Consider the following 21,533-nt stretch of genomic DNA (forward strand, 5'->3'; position numbering starts at 1 on the left):
CAAAGGATAAATTTTTCTTCTTTTTCATGGCTGAGTAGTATTCCATTATGTAAATGTCCCATAGTTGTTTTATGCACTCCTCTACTGATAGACACTTGAACTGCTTCCATTTCTTGGTGACTGTAATGAACATAAGGGTGCTTACATTCTTTTGAACTACTGTTTTGGGTTTCTTTAGATAATTACTAGAAGTGGAATCACTAGATCATAAGGCAGCTTCATTTTTAATTTTCTGAGGTTTCTCCATTATGCTTTCCACAATCTCTGTACCAATCTGTATTCCCACCAATAGTGCAGAAGAATTCCCCTCTCTATACATCCTCACCAGCACTTGTTTGGATCTAGGCTTTAAATGAAAAAGCTATAGTTCTGATTTGATTTGAAATGAAAGGATCATTTCCTCCTAGTTTCCTCACCAGATTCTACTCTACCATCCAAATAGAAATAGGACTAATTGCCTTAACTCCCTCTCTTTTACCTAAAAAAAATCCTAATTCACATGCTATATAATGATATAATTATTTATAGTAAATTCAGAGTTTATAAATTAGTATTAACCATGTATGAAGCCATATATACATAAACAGGAAGTTGAAACTGATCAAAACAAATTCAGTAGGATAAACAGCAAACTACTCAGTCTTCAAAATAATGATTAATGACTAGATTAATAATGCTGCCATTAATATGTTTTGTGGAGAATTAAAGGGATTTTATGTGTAATTTCAGAAAAATACATTAAAATAAACAAATTTCTTATTCTAATATTGTTTTCTATATTATCACATAATTACACATCTATGAAATATTTAATGTATTAATAATGACTCTGCCTTCCAGGAATTAATTAATTTACAAACATTTTTTGTTGTTGGAGAAATAGTTAATGGTGGAACAGACAAGACCCTTGTTCTTATATTAACTTTTCATTGAGAGGAAAAACAAACAAACAAACAAAGCCGAGAAACACATACACCTAGTATGTGAAATAGCTATAATACATTCTCTAAGGGAAAATGAAACAGGGTTATGTAAAGGAGGGTTTGGATGGTCCAGATAAATCTGTTCAAGGGGTTTCATTTATACTAAAATCTGAACAAGTTGGGGGAAAGGGCTTACTGGGTTTAGGGACTTCTAATCTAAGACCCTCAGTTAAAAAGGAATAGGAAGCTAAAGGAATCTAACATGTCTGAAAACTAAATGAGCAAGAACAGAGTAGAATGAGTTGTGTGTTGAAAAGCTGTCAGAGACCATATCACATAAGGAAAATGGGTTGGATAGTCTTTGAAGCACTGCCAGGACCGTCATACTGGATTTAAATATTGTGCTGTATACTTAAAAATCACTCTGGATATCATGCAGACTATAGTAGAGGGAGGATGAGAACAAGAAATCCAGTTAGAATGATTATTATTCTTATTTGGGAAGGAGATAATTAAGACAGACTTGGGTATTGGTAATTAAGATAGACATAAAGAGACAGATTTGGGATATTTTCAGAGATAAAGTTGCCAGGACTTGCTGACAAATTAAATGACCACAAGAAGAAATAAAAAACTCTAAGATTTTGTAATTTATCATAGTTAATAAGGAAGAGTGAGATAGAGCAGCATAGAGAGTTTTGTCCATGTTGAAGTACTGATGATTACAGAATAGCCAACTGGTCTTGCCAGCTATTATTTACTTAGCTGTGCAAGCCTGGGTTCCAGTCATGACTGGAGATGTTGACTTGGGTGTCCTTATCACATAGAGGTCATGGTATAGTTGGTATTTTCTATAAGTCAGTTGATGTTTTCAATTAACTGAACTGGTAAACAGAAAAATGCATGTTCGAATGGAAGAATAAACAAAAAATGAAAGCAATAACCAATGGGCAGGGAAAGATAGGAAAGAACTTCAGAATCGAGGCAAACCACTAAAGAAATAGGGAATATAAGGACCTGACAAGGCAAAGTAAAGAAAGCATAAAATGAGTACAATAGATTTGGCATGTGAAACAGAGCTGTGACTATTAAGATTGCTTTTTGGTCAGTGTATCATTCCTCTTTTATGGCTCCCATAAGGAAAAACCTATCATGGTGAGATTTAGCTCAGATGGAACAAGCAATTAAAGAAATTTGTGTGAAAAAATATCACCAAGAAACAGATAAAAAAACTATCTAAGCATGGAAAAGGAAATCTAACTTAAATCTCTGTGTGTTTTAGACAGATTTAAAATATAAACCTAAAATATATTAGGAAGAAAAATGAAGATATTTTAGAAATTAATACTTAAAAGTTATTTTAAAATAAGATGTAAAATGCTTGAATATTTAATTTGTCTATCCAGAAACTCAAAAACTAAAGGGATACATAAATGTTATTTTATTGAATATATTCAACTGGCTATGCCTAACAACTGATTTGTCAAACAAGTAGAGATTTTTAATACAGCTCACTGAATCAAATTAGACATCTCATTTAAATTCCATTTACATTTGGCAATGAAAGCTCTAAAATAATATACATATATGCACACCTTGAATGCTTGAATGATGTCTACTGTCAAATCATGTGGAACATATTCAGAAACCAAACAGAGTCAATCATAAATTCTCTTTCTGACAATCATTATGATATTCACTATATTACCAAGAATTTTAGTGTCTTGTTAATGATTTGTCCTAATCAGGATTGGATATGATTGTCTGTCCTTAAAAGATACAATACTGTTCTCATTTATGTGCACTCACTCAGTGTTAAGTTTTTGTTCATTTAAGATATAATTTTTGAGCACCAATAGGTATAAGCAGCTATTATAAGTTCCAGAAATAGTAGAACGATTATTTAGTTTTTTTTTTTTACTTTTTACATTTCCAAGGAAAAGACAGATATATAAGCACCTACTTGCAGAGAAGGACATAAATACTTCAGATGGTGGAAGTGACTTCCTGTTCCTGAAAAGAATAGGTAGAGGCTCCCAATATGACCTGGGATAAAGGTTTTGAAAAGGAACCTGACAAAGACTGCAGGCATTAAAAGTTATCGTGTTGCTTATAGCAGAGGATGCACGAGAAAAGGACAAAATAAGAGGTAGTACCAGAAAGGCAAGCCAAGTGCAGGTGTTGATGTTTCTGTGGACTTTGTTGTAAGCATTTTACTTTATCCTCTAATTCCATACGTCTCGGGCTAGTGCAGTATTCTCTGATGTTGTTTATATAAAGCTCAGTGAAAGTCACAAGAGTAATTGACTGTCAAGTTTCAATATAGATATGCATTGTAGTGTAGAATGAAATATATCACAATAGGGATAAACTATAGTGTAATATTCAAGATTTACATGAATTTTAAAACAGAAGTGTCAAAATTGAAACAAGACAAAACAAATAAATGCCTTACTTTTTGGTATCTCATCAAACCCTCCTAATGTCTGAGATCATAAATTCTTTATCTTTATCAGTTGTGACTGCTTCAGTAGTTGATCTTTAGAAATCTGAATGAGGAATGGGGAAAAATTAAAGATTGAGATTGTAGGGTATTTCATCAAATTTGTCTTTAGAATATAAGCTGGTAGCAGTACAGCACTCAGGGAACCTAGAATCAGATAACTTGGAGTCATATATAGGCATTTTAACTGAGGGATGACATGGTGATTTGTTTCATTTAATGTGGAGTCATGGTGATTTGTTTCATTTAATGTGGAGATAAGACCTAAGTCCCATGTTTATTGGGCTTCACCAGCAAGTGAGAAGAATATCATTCAGATTATAAATTAATATTTTATTATTTCCTTTTATCCTCTGGGAACCACAGAACTATGGGGATCTTTGCAAACTGTCTTACTGGTCAAAGACTAAGACAAAAATAGCCATAAGGTTTCCTTTAGTTTAACTTAAGTTTAAACAGGATTGTTCCTGTCTTTCTACTTATCCTATTCCCTTTACAGAATCCAAATAGTCTAACCAGAGTTCCTCTCCTCCCTTTTCATAAAGCATTTACTTTGGAAAAACTTGCAATTGTCTATTCTTTCTCTGCCCCTTTGAAGTGTACATTTTTTTCATAGCCTCTTCTTACTTCTACAACCCAAGGTTATCTCAAGTGAAAACCTGGGAGTCACCCCCTTGAAATGCAACCATCAAGAAAGATAACCACACCTCACCCAGAGCTGCTGTCCTGCTATCTGAGTCTGTCTCTATATCACTTGTTAGTTGAGTTTGTTCATTAGATTCCAAATATGAGTGAAATCACATGGTATTTGTCTTTCCCTGACTGGCTCATTTCATTTAGCATAATATTCTCCAGGTCCACCCATATTGTTGCAGATGATAAAATTTTCTCTTTTTTTTTAATGTCTAAGTAGTATTCCATTGTACAAATATCCCACAGTTGTTTTATCCATTCCTCTACTGTTGGGCTGCTTCTTTATCTTGGTGATGGTAAATAATACAGAAATGAGCATTGGGCTGCTTATATTTTTTTGAATCAGTGTTTTGGGTTTCTTTGGATAAATTCCAAGAAGTGAATCACTGGGTCATAAAGAAATTTAATTATGAATTTTTGAGGTAACTCCATACTGCTTTCCACAGTGGCTGCACCAGTCTGCATTCCCACCAACAAAGCAAATAAAACCAAAAACACTTCTAATAAAAATAACAGATTCTTAGGTTGATTCTTACTTTCATTCTTACTTTCACTAAACAGAGACAAATATTTTTAAATAGTTTCTTCTTTTACATCTTCTGTTATTGCCTTTATTTGCTCCTGCAAAAATTTTATTTGCTCTTTTGCATTTTGTGAGTTAATTGCAGGGGTTGTTAGTTCTTTACTGTGAAAGATGGATCCCATTAATTTCCCAATCAACCATTCCTTCCCAATTTTCTATTAATAGATATTATGCTCAGTTCTTATGTTAACTGTTAAATAATACATTTAAGCTTATCTTTTTAAATCAAATTCAGACAATTTATATTGACTTTTATAAAAATCAAGTATATCAGTGCCCTTGTTCTTCTCTTTCTCAATCCTTTCCACCTACCAAATTTCATCACTTATATTTTTTGCATTGCCATTTTATACATTAATGTAACTGTAATTGTGCAGTCTGTGCTGTTTAAAAGTTGATTTTTAATAGTTGAAAACAAGTAATCAACATTTACATTATAATGAATATGCAATCTTCCTTAAGAAATAGTAATGCTAAGATTATATGTCTGAAGTTTCCTATGTTTCAACCTAAATTCATTTGAAGGACAATATCTCTGACTTTGAGATCAAGTAGTGTATTTTACTTTACATTGAATCAATGATTCAAACTAAGTCAAAATTTAGTTTACTTAGACCATTGCCTTCTTTGAAGATTTTAAAATTTCTGCTCAAATTTCTTATTGACTTCTTGTATTTAAAGAAGAATTTATTTTCTTCCTATTTAAATTTAACAAATATAGCATAGCTTCATGTCTATAAAACATGTGGGATGGATCCCAAAACTATTCTTGAAAAAAGAATTTTTCAGTATTAACTGATTTCATGTTCTAATTTGATCAGTGATGTTTTCCAGTTGTTGTATGATCTATTGTCACTGAAATCCTGAATTAAATACTTACCTATACTATTTCTCTTATTTTCTTATCTTCTGGTTTATTAGGATTATATTCTAAAGTAACTTTCTGAGAAAGATTATAATGGAAAGGTATTTTTATTATTTTCATTACTTCAAATGATTTTTTTCACTAGCAACATTTACAGTTTTCTTAATATTCTTGGTGTTCTGAAATTTTATAATAGTGAAACCAGATGTAGATCTTTTATTTATACATATTTTAGGCTTTTATACAACAACTTGTGTCTCTTATAAGCTACCTTCTTATTTTGTAGAACTAATAATTCTCCATATTTCCCTGGGGAAATAATTTTTTTAAAAATGTATCTATTGCCAACTGAATTTTTCTTAAATTGTAAGAGTTCTTAGTCTGTTTCTGGGACTCAGCCAAGAAGATGACTCTATTTCCATTGCCTCCTCAGCTGGGTTTATGTTTCTTCATGATCTTACTTTTGTCAGTTTTCATCAACTTCAAATTTGTGACATATCCAATCTAATCCAGACATCCATTCTTGAAGACCCAGTCTCTTCTTTTTCCTTACTATTTTATAGGACTTTTCTTGAGTGTGGAAAGATAAATGTTTAGGTTAATTGTACAATATAGAACTATAAGTCAGCATATGTAATAAATGCCTTTAAAATAATAAAATCAGGAAATTTTACAATTTTAAAAAACAGTAAAATTTTCAATGATTGTGTGTGAAAACTAATATACATATATACATATGCATGTAAATTGGAAAGACTTATTCAAAATATTTTTGAATTTGTTATAAAATATAACACTTAATATAATATATGTGTATATACATATATAATTCAAAATTGAATTTAAATTTTTATCTAGATATTGACATATGTAGAAAAAAATACATTATTTTCTAACTATCCTGAATTGTATAGTTTTTTGTCACTAAATAAACTACATAAACATTATTTTCTTTAAAAAACTGGTTAAATTCTATGTTATTTTTATTTTAATGATGTTCACTTTGAATAACATATACACATTCATATTATATAGCTTGATTTCCCTCATCTGTCTTTAAATGAGACTTATATTCCTGTCACTTTGCTAAACTATTTTTAAAGTAAATTATAAATACAACTCTTAATAAAGTGTACAATGTAGAATGTGATAATGACATACAAAATATTATAGTAAATAGAACTGCATATAAATAAGCTTCCTAGGAAAATAAAATTTACTGTTTGTATTATAATTACTAATACATTCATTTCCTAATTACCAGATATGGAATAAATAATCAAAAATGAATTCTAAATGTTGCACCTGAGGAGAATTCATTAAGCAATTGAATATATGAGTTATTATGTCACAGATAATAACATTTTAATTGGAGAAAAACAGTTTTCTAAGGTGTTTAATTTGTGATAACAATGTGACTAAGGGTAAATTTGAAACAGGCACAGGGTATTCAGTCAAAAGTCAGAACCAGAACTATGAATATGAGGAATATGTTTATAGGATTATAAGAAAAGTCTGAATGCAGAGAGTGCAGAGAAGAAAAATAAGATATGATGTTAGCGCTTGGGAATTCAAGAAGATAGGTGAGAGGTTGGGCTGAGTATTTGTCAGACTGGATAAAAAAAAACAAGTCTAATTATATACTCCTATTCAAAGACTCAAATCAGTTAATACTTAAATGATATTTACAAGATATGCCATGTAAACCATTAAGCATAATTTATGTTAGACAATACAGATTTTAAGACAGGAAATATTAGAGACAAAGAGCAAAATTTCATGATGGCAAAATGATCAATAAATCAACAAAACTATAACAATTGGGCACCCCTCACCCACCTCTCGCCCACCTTATACTTCATCCTGAGAGTGTATGTTCCACCTGGCATTTCCACAATTTCCACGCTAGGAGCTGTTTCAAGGACATGACTTTGAGAGAGTAAGGTGTCATCGAGACCATCGGGACTGATTACAGTGACTGAACCCATTTAAGGCCTCTCTCCACACATTTAAAGTCCTGGAGGGCAGCGAGAGGAGTCGACGACTCCTGCAGTCGCCCAAGACAAGACTTCTGTGTGAGTTCCCCTGCTTATTAAACCTGCCACCTACACAGAGTGGCCTCTTCAACTTCTCACCCTCCATCTATTTGGGGGGCCAATTTGCAAAATAACAATAGTTTAATAAAACAAGGAGCTGAGAGATTTTTAGTTTTTCTTTCTGACTTAAAAGAATTGTAGACAGGACCCAAGTGGATAAAACATACAATTTTTGAAGGAAAAGGCAAAAAATAAAGTCAATTTGATTATCACTGTACAGTCATGTAAACATCCATGTATGTATTTAATTTTTTTTTTAAGATTTTATTTATTTATTTATTTTTAGAGGGGAAGGAGAGAGGGAGAGAAACATCAATGTATGGTTGCCTTTTGTGCATCCCCTGCTGGTAGTTAGCCTGCAAGGAACCGGTTTGCAACCCAGGCATGTGCCCTGACTGGGAATCGAACCGCGATCGTCTGGTCCGCAGGCCCGCGCTCAATCCACTGAGCTACGCCAGCCAGGGCTTAATTTTAACAGATAATGAAACTTTTGAATTCATTTAGGTTCACTAAGGTAAGGATAAAGCCACAGTTGCTGTTACATAAAATCTGAAACAGAGCAGATGCCTAGTTGATGGTATTAGGCAATATGTTAATTTTTCACAGACAAATTGAAAAATATCATATATTCTAAACATAATCTTAGAGTTAGTTACAGATTGCATCAAGTAACACATTTGTAATGAAATAAGTCCTTTTCTTTTTTCTAAGTAATAACTGTGAGGTTGAGGTGAACAAGTGAGTGCCCAAGTGATGCCTGTGCAAACGGGCACATTTGTGTTGGTCTTCACCACGCTTTTAACTTCCTGTGTCAGAATGAATTTCAAGGCCCACACACATGCAAAACAACCTATGACAATTGAAGATTAATTTGTGGTACAAATAACTCTTTAGTTTTAGAAGATATGATTTATCTTAGAAGCAAGAAAATCAAATTTTTTCAAAATAACTTTTGAATATATAGTATCTGCTTAGATTGTTTTACTATCTTCACATCATCATAGAAACAGGTATATTTATTGTTAAATGAATATTTTGATTTTGTAAATGTATCAATATGTTTTTTTAGGAAGTTAAAAAACTTGAAGGCCAGCACACTTATGTTAAAAACATGTAATATTTCTTTTTTATACTACATTTCATGTTTTTACTATGATAACTCTTACAGTCACCATTATCAAGGTAGATGGCTTATTTTGATGAAGAGCTGGTCATGTTTTAAAATATGGATGGTAATTTACGTTTAGAGGGGAAATCTAATAATAGGCAAATCTTTGTTTTCTAAGATTTGCAGGACTTTCAAAACTTTCCTAAGATGCAAGCAAGTATGATCAAATTGGCAACATTACAAACCAAAATGTTACACAGATTCTAACTTCCAAAGAAACTGTTCCTAGTTCTATTTCTATATGATAATTGATTGATAAATAAAAACACTGCTTTCTGTTTAAGAAATAAGAAACTGAAATTTGTTTTGAAAATAATGAATCAACAGTAATTTTTTTTAACTAAATCTGGAAGACTGGTTTTATGTAGTTCAACTTCTTAAGAATGATCATCTCCAGGAAATATGTAGCCATTATAAAAGCTTTGTTTTTTGATTAATATCAACAAAAGCTTAAAGTAATTTCTTAAAATTACATGACAGAGAGAAAAAAGATCTTTTCAAGAGATTTATTTTATTATATCCCCATCTAAATAATTATTTTTATTTTTTTTAAATTTACCTATTTATCTTTAGAGGGGAAAGGAAGGAGAGAAGGAGAGAAATGTCAATGTACAGTTGCCACTCATGCGTCCCCTGCTGGGAACTGGCCTGCAACTCAGGCATGTGCCCTGACTGGGAAGCAAACCAAAATCCTTTGGTTTTCAGGCCTGTGCTCAGTCCACTGAACTATACCACCCAGGGCTTACATCCCCATCTATAAACAACAACAACAAAAAGCCCACCAAGTTTTACATGTGCCATTTTTTTCTCATAAAGTTGATTCATAAGGAAAATTACCAGATATTTTTAAGGTTTAAACAAAGTATTTAAGCACTCAAATTATCTTTAATTTTCACTTTTTCTTCAGTTTAACCTGAGGTTTTAATTTCATATTTTCACTTAATATATAATTTTGTCAGTGATAATAGTAATACAAAAGATTTTCTATGTAGTTTGATATGCTTCTTTCTTTTTAGATGTATATTACATTAATTTTTCTCCAGCCTATATTTACTTCACCATTTTAGAGAAAAAATTAAGAACATTAAGAAAAATTTCTACTTCTCTAAGTTGTATGTGTAATGTTTTGCGTGTCAAAGTAAATTTTTCTACTCTTGTTAAAAATTCTTAAAAAATTACCTGGCTGGTGTGGCTAAGTGGTTGAGTGCTGGCCTGAGAGGCAAAGAGTCACTGGCCAGATTCCCAGTCTAGGACACATGCTGGGCTTGCATGCCAGGTCCCCAGTAGGGGGAGGAGGAGAGGCAACCACACATCAATATTTCTCTTCTTTTTCTCCCTCCCTTACTCTCTCTAAAAAATAAATAAATAAAATATTTAAAAATATATTAAAATCAGCTCTCTTCTCTTTTTATTGATTTATTTTAGTGTTTATTCTATTAGAGTTGTCCCAGTTGTTTCCCTTTTGCTCCCCCATGCAGCCCACCCCTCCAGCCCACAATCTCCTCTCTGTTGTCTCTGTCCGTGAATCATTCATACACGTTCTTCGATTAACCACTTTCCATTCCTTCCACCATTACCCCTCACCCTCTTCCCCTTCCCCAGCTGTCAGTCTGTTCCATGCTTCTGCATCTCTGGTTCCATTTTTCTCATTTGTTTATTTTGTTCATTAAATTCCCATTATAAGTGAGGTCACATGGTATTTGTCTTTCGCCATCTGGCTTATTTCACTTAGCATAATAATCTCTGGTTCCAAGCTGTTGTAAATCTTAATTCAGTGTTGGTTTAGACTGTTTTCAACTTTTTGCAAATTAAAAACTAATCCAAATGGTTATAATATGAAGTTTAGTTATGGCAGCACAATTTATATTTGGAGCCATGATGGAAAATCTGCATTGCAGAACTAGTTAAAAATGTTAAGACCATATAATTAACAGGCATTTCTCCTTTTCTTTTCCATATAGGCTCGTTTTATGAAATTAATGGAAAGAAATTTGATTCATCACCCAGCTTCCATAACACTGCATTTGCGGAGCTCATGGATAACTTCAAATGTATCTGTCCCCCTGGCTTTGTTGGTAAGTAACTTTGACAATTGTGCTTTGTAAAGAACGCTTCCTCTGAGGGACATACATCAGGAAATTACTGACTCAGAATATATTCCTTTTGTTCCTTTTTTATTTCATTTAACCTAACATTTGATTTGTATCCCAATAACCTGAATTATCCTATTCCATCTCTAGACTGCAAAGCAGAAGATAAATTAGTTCACATCTGAGCACACTTCGAATGTCTACCAATTTAGAGGAGATTACTCTGCATTATATAATTTCAAGAAAAGTTGTTGAAGGTTGTAGTCAGGTGAAATAAATTGGTTCTGACACTAACATATGTGGTGCTCTTATGTGACAAGGTTAGTTTTAGATATTACCCCAAATGGACTAAAAGATTTGGGCAAATTTAAGAATTATAACCTGGTACCTGCTTGCTTTTAAAACACATAATACTATTTTCCAAAGATACAAAATGTGACATAGATGCAGACAAGTGTGCTTCACGTCCCTGCAAGAATGGAGCTACTTACACTGGCCACTCTGGCAATCACTGTTGCCAAAGTGAGGCTCCATTTAAAGGTAATGTTCCAGGGGAGAAGGAAAAGCAAACATAACTAAAAAGCATCTCTCTCCCTTGTCTGAACTCACTTCAGTCTTCCAACAACATTATTAGTCCTTGATTTTATTAAAGCCACCTTCTAAAGTGACCAACCAATAAACTTTGTTTTTCCTCTACTAAAATAATTAATCTTATTTTTTACTAGAGAGGCCCCCCATTACAAATGATTTCCTGAAAAGTATGAAATATATTAGCGAACTATTGTTATATGCATATTTAATGTCTTTTCTTATTGCTTAATTTCTCTTGAAAATTGAAGGTTTTTAAAATTCACCTTATAATCTAATCATTTATTTAATTTTCGAAAGTAGATATATTTAATTTAAAATATAATCAGCCATTAACAGATACTTTTCCTTTGGTTTCAATTTTGTTCATACATCTTACCTTCAGTTAAGAAATTATAAGTTTTTAAAAGCTAAATAAATTTATGGTTGCCTTTTAAAACATATATTTTGATAAATTACTATGTAAACTAGATTATAAAAAACTCTGGGTACTTCCTTAAACTTTAGTAAATTTTTCTAAGCCATAGAATTTGAAAACTGTATCAGTTAGTGAGTATATCAGTAAGGGTTTTCCAGAGAAGCAGGATCAATGAAAGATCATATATATTTATAGATATTATATATATTTTATGGAGATTCATAATGAGGAAATGGGTCACACAATTATGGAGGCTTCAAAGCTCTTCCACCTGTCTTTTGCAAGCTGGAAACCCAGAAAACTCAGTGGTCTAATGCCAGTGTAAGTCCAAAGGCCTAAGAACAAGGGGAAGCCAATGCTATAAGTAACAGTTCAAAAACAGAAGAAAACCAACACAGCTCAAGTAGGCAGGGAAGAAAGAAGAAATCCTCCTTTTCTTCACTTTTTATTCTAGTCAGACCCTCTCAAATGTGGCTGTTGGCCAAAGATACTGGGAAGAGCAAGCTAGTTACTTAGTTTACTGATTCAAATACTAATCTCACGAGAAAACAATTTCATAGACATACCCAGAAAAAATGTTAAATCTGGACATTCAATGGCTCAATCAAGTTGACTAATGAAATTAAATAACCATCATACTTTTTAACTAAATATAATCAATTTGGATATTTTTAAAAGTTGTACCAATATCCCTAGAAAGCATCTTTTTATAATTATTAATTAATTATATTTTAATTATTTTGCATCTGTTTAGACATACTAAGTTATAGTTTTCTTATCTATTAAATGAACTTGAGGTTACATCTACCTCTTGAGTTAATATAGGTGAAATGAGCTGTCATATAAATGCCACATTCCCTGTCAGAAAATATAAATCATCAAATGTTTAATTGTAAATTTAAATATGTCTGTAACATATATATATATATATGTAAAATCCATACAGTAGACAATATTTTATAATGTCTGATTGGGTAGGATATTAACACATTTAATTAAACATTTTTAAAGATAAAGAATAGTCTAAGTAATTACAATGAATTTTAAAAAGTAGATTTTATTTTAAAAATAACAAAGTTTGCCTGGTGCCTAGACTTTTTGTTCATGCCATTCTCCAGTGAAAGGAATCAGGTCTCCTTAGACATCTAACTGATTCTAAGAGCAGAAAACAAAATGAACAAGTGTGGAGAATATGGTAATACAAAAAAATCAAGGAATTACTCAAACAAAACCATGACCGCAGGAGCCAATGGAAGGCCCTCCCAGTGAGCAAAATGAGAATATTTTGAGCCATAAACTAAAGGAGGATTTAATTACTACACAAAATGTAGTGAGATCATACTGATAAAAGTAAGTGATTGACAATAAATTGTTGTTCCCCTTCCTCTTTTTCTAAAAAAATTCAAATAATTAAAATAAATAAATAAAAAGAATTCATGGAAAAAATAATTAGGGAACAATAAAGACATTTTGTAAACAGAATGATTTCAAAAAATTTATATAGAAACTGCACTTTAGAGGTGGAACATAACTCCCCACCCTTAAAGTCTGGGCTACACATAGTGACAGCCTTTCAAACAGTACTTTCTAAAAACTGGTGTTGGAGAAGAGTGAATTTATAACCTCTTTTTGAAAATTCAAAAAGTATCTAGAGTGGCTTTTTAAAAAATTAGATTTATTTAATTATTGTTCAAGTACAGTTTCCTGTCTTATATTCCCAACACTGCCCACTCCCCCCAGTGCTCCCCACCTCCCTCCCATCCCCCCCACCTTAGTTATTGTCCATGTGTCCTTAATAATCATTCCTGTGAATCCTTTCCCTTTTTCCCTGTGATTCTCCCCCCTCTCCCCTCTGGTCCCTGTCAGCCTATTCTGTATTTCAGTGTCTTTAGTTATATTTTGCTTGCTTGTTTGTTTTGTTGTTTAGGTTCCTATTAAAGGTGAGATCATATGGTATTTGTCTTTCACCACCTGGAGTATTTCACTCAGCATAATACTTTCCAGTTCCATCCATGATTTTGTAAAGGGTAGGAGCTCCTTCTTTCTTTCTGCTGCACAGAATTCCATTGTGTAAATGTACCATAGTTTTTTGATCCGTTCATTTACTGATGGACATCTAGGTTGCCTCCATCTCTTGGGTATTGTAAATTGTGCTGCTATGAACATTGGTGTGCATAGGTTCTTTTGGATTGGTGTTTCAGGGTTCTTAGGATATACTCCTAACAGTGGAATTGCTGGGTCAAAAGGCATGTTCACTTTAGTTTTCTTAGAAAATTCTATACTGTTTTCCATAGTGGTTTTACCAGTCTACAGTCTCACCAACAGTTAACTAGGGTCCCCTTTCCACCACAACCTCTCCAACATTTGTTGTTTGTTGCTTTGTTTATGATGGCCATTCTGACCAGTGTAAAGTGGTATCTCATTGTGGTTTTAATTTGCATCTCTCTGATAGCTAGGATATTGAGCATCTTTTTATGTGTCTCTGGATTTTCTGTATGTCCTCCTTGGAGAAGTGTCTGTTCAAGTCCTTTGCCCATTTTTTTAATTGGGTGGCTTGTCTTCTTACAGTGGAGTTGTGTAAGTTCTTTGTATATTTTGGAGATTAAATCTTTGTCTGAGGTATCATTGGCAAATATGTTTTCCCATACAGTTGGTTGTCTTTTTATTTTAATGCTGTTTTCTTTAGCCATGCAGAAGCTTTTTATTTTGATGAGATCCCATTTGTTTATTCTTTCTTTTATATTCCTTGCTCTAGGGGACATATCAGTAAAAATGTTGCTGCGTGAAATATCTGAGATTTTCCTGCCTGTGGAAAAAGTTCCTCTAGGACTTTAATGGTGTCATGGCTTATATTTAAGTCTTTTATCCATCTTGAGTTTATTTTGGTGTATGGTGTAAGTTGGTGCTAAAGTTTCATTTTTTTTTTTTGCATGTAGCTGTCCAGTTCTCCCAACACCATTTGTTGAAGAGGCTATCTTTCCTCCATTTTATGTTATTGCCCCCTTTGTCAAATATTAATTGACTATAGAGAGTTGGGTTTATTTCTGGGCTCTCTGTTCTGTTCCATTTGTCTATGTGCCTGTTTTTATGCCAGTACCAGGTTGTTTTGATTATAGTGGCCTTTTAATACAGTTTGATATCAGGTATTGTGATCCCTCTTACTTTGTTCTTCTTTCTCAACATTGCAGCTGCTATTCGGGGTCGTTTATGGTTCCATATAAATTTTTGAAGTGTTTGTTCTATGTCTATGAAATATGCCATCGTTACTTTAATAGGTATTGCATTGAATCTGTAAATTGCTTTGGGTAGTATGGACATTTTGATGATGTTAATTCTTCCAGTCCATGAACACAGTATATGTTTCCATTTATTTGTGTCTTCCTTGATTTCTTTCTTCAGTGTTGTGTAGTTTTCTGCATACAGGTATTTTACCTACTTCGTTAGATTTATTCCCAGATATTTTATTCTTGTTTTTGCTAAAACGAATGAGATTTTTTTCTTTATTTTTGTTTCCGCTGATTCATTGTTAGTATACAGAAATGCCTTTGATTTCTGGGTATTGACTTTGTAACCCACTCTTGCCAAATTCATTTATTAGTTCAAGCAGTTTTTTTGGTAGTGTCTATAGGATTTTCCATGTACACTATCATGTCATCTGCAAACAATGACAGTTTTATTTCCTCCTTTCCAATTTAGACGCCTTTTTTTCCCTTTTCTTGTCTTATCACTCTGGCTAAAACTTCCAATACTATATTGAATAGAAATGGTGAAAGTGGCCAACATTGTCTTGTTCCTGATCTTAGTGGAAAAGATTTTTGCCCATTGAGTATGATGCTGACTGTTGGCCTCTCATATATATGGCCTTTATTATATAGAGGAATGCTCCCTCTATTCCTATTTTTCTGAGTGCCTTTATCATAAATGGGTGTTGTACCTTATCAAAAGCTTTTTCCACATCTATTGATATGATCATGTGGTCTTTGTCTTTGCTTTTGTTTATCTGATGTCTTACATTTACTGATTTGCAAATATTGAACCATCCTTGCATCCCTGCGATGAGTCCCACTTGGTCATGGTGTATGATCTTTTTGATGTATTGTTGGATACAATTTGCCATTATTTTACTGAGGATTTTAGTGTCTGTGTTCATCAGCAATATTGGCCTGGAGTTTTCTTTCTTTGTTGTGTCTCTATCTGGTTTTGGGATTAGAATGATGCTGGCTTCATAAAAAGAGTTGGGGAGATTTCCATCATTTTGGATTTTTTGGTATAGTCTGTGAGGAATAGGTGTTAGATCTTTCTTAAATGGTTTGTAGAATTCTCCTGTGAAACCATCTGGTCGAGGGCTTTTGTGTGACAGGAGTTTTTTGATTACTGCTTCAGTTTCATCTGCTGTTATTGGTCCATTCAGGTTTTCTGCTTCTTTTTCATTCAGTCTTGGAAGATTATATTTTTCTAGAAATTTGTCCATTTCACCTAGGTTTTCAAATTTCTTGGCATACAATTCTTCATTGTAATTTCTTACAATTCCTTCTATTTCTGTAGTATCAGTTGTAATCTCTCCTCTTCCATTTCTGATTGTGTTTATTTGTGTCCGCTCTCCTCTTTTCTTGATGAGCCTACTTAAAAGCTTGTCTATTTTTTTTTCTTTTCAAAAAACCAACTCCTGGATTCATTGATCCTTAAAATTGTGCTTTTAGTCTCTGTGTCATTTAATTCTGCTCTGATCTTGGTTATTTCCTTTCTTCTACTTGCTCTGGGCTGTCTTTGTTGTTGTTCCGTGAGTTCTTGCAGGTGTACGGTTAGGTTGTTTATTTGAAATGTTTCTATCTTCTTTAGGTAAGCTTGTATTGCTATGAACTTCCCTCTCAGGACTGCCTTCGCTGTATCCCATAAGTTTTTGGTTGTTGTGAGTTCATTCTCATTTGTTTCCAGAAACTTTTTTATTTCTTCCCTAATTTCATTCTTGACCCATTTGTTGTTTAATAGCATGCCATTCAGTCTCATGATTTTGGGTGTTTTGGGTTTTTTCCTTTGGGGTTGTTTTCCAATTTCAGTCCCTTGTGATCAGAGAAAATGCTTGATATGATTTCAATTTTCTTGAATTTGTTGAGGCTTATTTTATATTCTATCATGTGTTCTATCTTTGAAAATGTTCCATGTGCATTTGAAAAGAATGTGTATTTAGCTTCTTTGGGATGAAGGACTCTCTCTATATATATAAATCAGTTAAGTCCATTTCACCTAGGGTTTTGTTTAATGCTGCTATATCTTTGTGGATATTTTGTTTGGAAGATCTGTTCATTTTTGACAGTGGGATGTTAAAATCCCCTACTACAATTGTGTTGCTGTGAATATCTTTCTTGAGGTCCTCTAAGATTGTCTTTATATATTTGGGTGCTCCTGTATTGGGTGCATATATATTTACAATGTTAATGTCTCTTGATGGATTCTTCCCTTGAGTATTATGAAGTGACCTTCTGGGTTTCTGTTTATGGCCCAATTTTTGAAGTCTATTTTGTCTGATATGAGGATTGCTACCCCGGCTTTTTTTTCTTGTCCATTTGTTTGGAAAATTTGTTTCCAGCCTTTCACTTTTAGTCTGTGATGGTCTTTTGATCTGAGGTGGGTCTCTTGTAGGCAGCATATGTGTGGGTCATGCTTTCTTATCCATTCAGCTATTCTGTGTCTTTTGATTAGAGCATTTAATCCACTTACGTTTAAGGTTATTATTGAAAGGTACTTATTCATTGCTATTTATGTACCTGTGTTTCTCTCTGTCTCTCTCTTTTCCTTTCTTTCCTTAAAGCAGTCCTTTTAATATTTATTGTAGAGCTGGTTCGGTGGAGGCATATTTTTTAGACTTCTTTTGTATTGGAAGCTCTTTATTTGGCCTTCTATCTTGATTGAGAGTCATGCTGGGTAAAGTAGCCTTGGTTGTAGGCCTCTAGTTCTCATTACTTGGAATATTTCTTACCATTCTCTTCTTGCTTGGAGTGTTTCCATTGAGAAGTCAGTAGCCAACCTTATTGGGGCTCCCTTGTATGTTACTTCCTTTTTCTCCCTTGCTGCCTTTAGGATTCTCTCTTTGTCTCGGAGTTTTGCCATTTTAATGATGATGTGTCTTGAAGTGGGCCTCTTTGGGTTCCTCTTGATTGGGACTCTGTGATTCCTGGATTCGTGTGACTTTTTCTGTCATCAAATTAGGGAAATTTTCCACCATTACTTTTTCAAATAGGTTTTCTATCCCTTGTTCTTTTTCTTCTAGTATTTCTATTATTTAGATATTATTACATTTCATTTTGTCTTGCATCTTTCTTAATCCCTCTTCATTCTTTCTGAGCCTCTTTTCCTTTTCTTGCTCTTTCTGGGAGATTCTTTCTACTTTGTCCTCCAACTCACTGATCCGATCCTCTGCCTCATCGATCCTGCTTTTCATTCCTTCTATTGTGTTCTTCAGTTCAGAAATTGTATTCTTCATTTCCTCTTGGCCTTTACTGATAGTTTCTATTTCCTATTTCATGTTGATATAATTTGCGGTGAGTTCATTGTAGCTCCCCTGTAGTTTCTGGTAGCTCATTTTGAGCTCTTTGAATTTCCTGATAACCAGTGCTTTGAATTCCACATCTGATAGTTGACTTGCCTCTCCTTCATCTAACATTCTTTCTGAGACTTCCACCTTTTCTTTCATTTGAGGATTGTTTCTTTGTCTTCCCATGGTTTATGAGACTCTTCTTGTTAGCCTCAGCTTCTTAAATTGATCTGTTCTGACTTCCTGGGTTTATGGTGTGAACTTCTGTGGTAGAATACCTGTGAAATTCAGTGGTGTAGTCTCCTGCAGGTATCTTGGTGTTCTCCACTTCCACCTCCTTTTGTGTGTGTGTGTGTGATCAGTTGGAGGGGGAAGCAAAATGGTTTATGACAGCAGAAGAGTATTTTATGATATTTACATTCATAGCCAGTACAGAAGAGATAGAAGATCTTTAGGCTATATATAGTTTTAAGCGTAATCTTCAACCCAACTTGCCACTTTTAAGAAAGCATGGCCAAAAGATAAGTCTCTTGTTGGGGAGGGAAGGCTTGTGAGTTGGATCTAGAAAGCAGTGAGGTTGAGGGCAGTCAGATTTTGAGGTAAGCTGAGAGCAAAGAATAGTAACTATTTCTAGCATGTGAGCAAATTGAGTTAATCACGACAGTAATAGAATTCAGGAACCTGTAAAGTAGCCTAAGATCTGAGAGATGTGTTGTGAAGTATTTACAGTTGTATAGAACAGCTATTATTTACAATAATATTAGAGCAACAATCATATGACAGGCTCTATGTGATCTGTCTGAATAGGGGGTATAGAGCTTTGGGTAGTGTGCCAAAGGAAAACAAGTGATGTGAAGTACAGAAAATTAGCAATACACTGTGGAGGGAAGAACAGGGGAAACCTGTCAAATAATACAATATAACCAGGTGAGACTAAGAAACCTATACACAAAGAGGAGAAATACAAAGATACTATCAAAATATAAAAGAAGTAAGAATAATGAAAAAATAATACAACTATGCAGCAACTTGAGGCTTCTCTGCTATGGCAAAGTGAAATTTGTGTTTCTGTCTCTATTGTTGAGATGCCCCCTCTTTGGGTCCCACTCTGGTCCTTTCACAGTTCCCAGTTGTTTGTGTCTCTTCTGGGTAGAAGAAAACAAAGCAACAAACAAACAAACACAAAAAAAGGCAGGAGAAAGAAGGAATAAGTAATAAGTTTGGGAAGAAAGGAAGAAGGACTAAAACAGGAAAAAAGAAAGGAGAGGAACAAAATATTGAAAAATAAAGTAATAATAAAATTTAAAAAATATGATTACTTCAAAAAAAGTTGCTAAACAAACAAACAAAACAAAACAAAATGAAACAACAAACCTTCCCTTTTTGGTTTCAAACTGTCCAAACCGGTTTTTCTAGTTGTAGCAGGACCTCTCTGTGCTCTGGGTGCAGGTGTGCATGCACATGCGCCAGCCAGGCTACCAGACTGGGATGCAGGCACCTGCTCACCTGCAGGCTGCCTGGGTCCTGCAGGATCTGGCATGGTCCTTCCCAGGCCTGTGGCAGGATCCAAGTGCTCCCGCCCCTTCTCTGGATGGCTGCTGGGCTGGGTGGGAAGTAAGGCAAACTGCTGTCACAGGAGAACACCTCTGTTCACTTTCCAATAAACACTTCTCCACAAAGCCTGCCTCTCAGCCCAGCCCAATCCCCAAAAGACGGACAATGGCAATGTCCTTCTCAATTTCCCCAGGCTGGCGGGCCAGTGGGCCGGTGGGCTGGTGGGCTGGCAACCACAGACTCTGCAGTTGAACACGGCCCTCTGTCCTTGTTACCCTCTCTGTAAACTTAAGCAGACAGGTCTCTGCCGGGTATTGCCTAGCTTTGCTTAGATGGGGAGGGAGGGAGCCAACTCTCTCCCTAGGACCCTGCAGCAGGCCCAAGGCTCCCAAAGAGTCTGCTGTAGACCCGCCGGGTGCCGGGCTTCCAAAGTGCCCTCCATAGCAGACGTAGCGACCAAAAGCCTCTGGACCTCGATAGTGGCACTGGCCGGGGCACCGAAGCAGTTAGGCGACGGCACGAGGTGCTGGCCCCGCTCCCACCACTTTTATCTTTACTCAGGTCCTCAGACCCCACTGACCTGTACCTGTCTGGTCCATCCATCACATTCTCTAGTCTCTTATTTTCATAAATGCTGGGGAACTGTTGGTTGATTGTGCTGTTCCTCAGTAGATTCGCCAGGATTTTCTCCCAGGGGTACGGGAACTGGAATCGCTCTGTCCAACTCCCCATCTTCCTTCCTCCCAAGTGAACACGCCCTCTTCCTGGGCCGAGACCTCCCTCTGGTCTGCGTCCTCCGTGTCCTCCATGTCTGGGTGGGGCCGCACCTGTCTGCCCTATGCTGGCCTCCCTGCCATCCTGACCATCCCATTGGTTCTGCCGGTCCCAGAGGCCTTCTCAGACTCAGCCTGTCTTCCCTCGGCCTGCCCATCCACTCTCTACCCTACCAGAGGCCTACTGTGGCTTTTTACACATGTAAGTTTGTAAGATATAGTCCTGGGAGTATTTTAAGAATATACCCTTGTTCAAATTTGTGTCATTTGGAATGTTTATATTGCATTCTTAGTTATAACTTATTAAAACATATGCTAGAGGAAGAAATTTATTCAGAAACAAACTGTAATTTTAAAGCCAATTTATGGGGACAATAGAAAGTAATTAGAAAAAAAATTATATAACTACTTTTGGAGACCTGGATAGTGCAATGTTTTTATGCATTATAGTTATTAGCACTATAATTACAGATCCTCCACAAATAGCATTGCTCTCATGTATAATTTTATTAATGCTACATATCTTTTGAAATCTATAGAATCTTCTTTAAAAAACAAATAAATACAGAAAATAATTTCCTCAATATAATTTTTTCCTATGTGGCATTCATCCATTGGAGTTAGAAAATAGTTTTGATTTAATCTAGGCTCCTTTCCAAATTCTAGTCTTTGAAACTAAAACCACTATTTTTTTTGGTTGTTTACTACAAAATGAATTTTTCTTTAGCTGTGAACACAGAATTTTAA

At 34.5% G+C, this 21,533-nt stretch overlaps 1 protein-coding gene across 1 annotated transcript in view; it reads left to right on the forward strand.

The window, feature by feature from the left end:
• The window catches only part of LOC118978731 (protein eyes shut homolog), a 213,878-nt gene that overhangs the window by 52,827 nt on the left and 139,518 nt on the right, over positions 1 to 21,533 (forward strand). Inside the window, exon 3 of the mRNA XM_037034346.1 lies at positions 10,793 to 10,906. Coding sequence (XP_036890241.1) covers positions 10,793 to 10,906 — 114 coding nt within the window. The remainder of the gene's footprint in view (positions 1 to 10,792; positions 10,907 to 21,533) is intronic.

This window comes from Sturnira hondurensis, unplaced genomic scaffold (genome assembly GCF_014824575.4).
Source record: "Sturnira hondurensis isolate 20B ecotype Veracruz unplaced genomic scaffold, ASM1482457v3 Scaffold0022136, whole genome shotgun sequence".
Taxonomy (NCBI): domain Eukaryota; kingdom Metazoa; phylum Chordata; class Mammalia; order Chiroptera; family Phyllostomidae; genus Sturnira; species Sturnira hondurensis.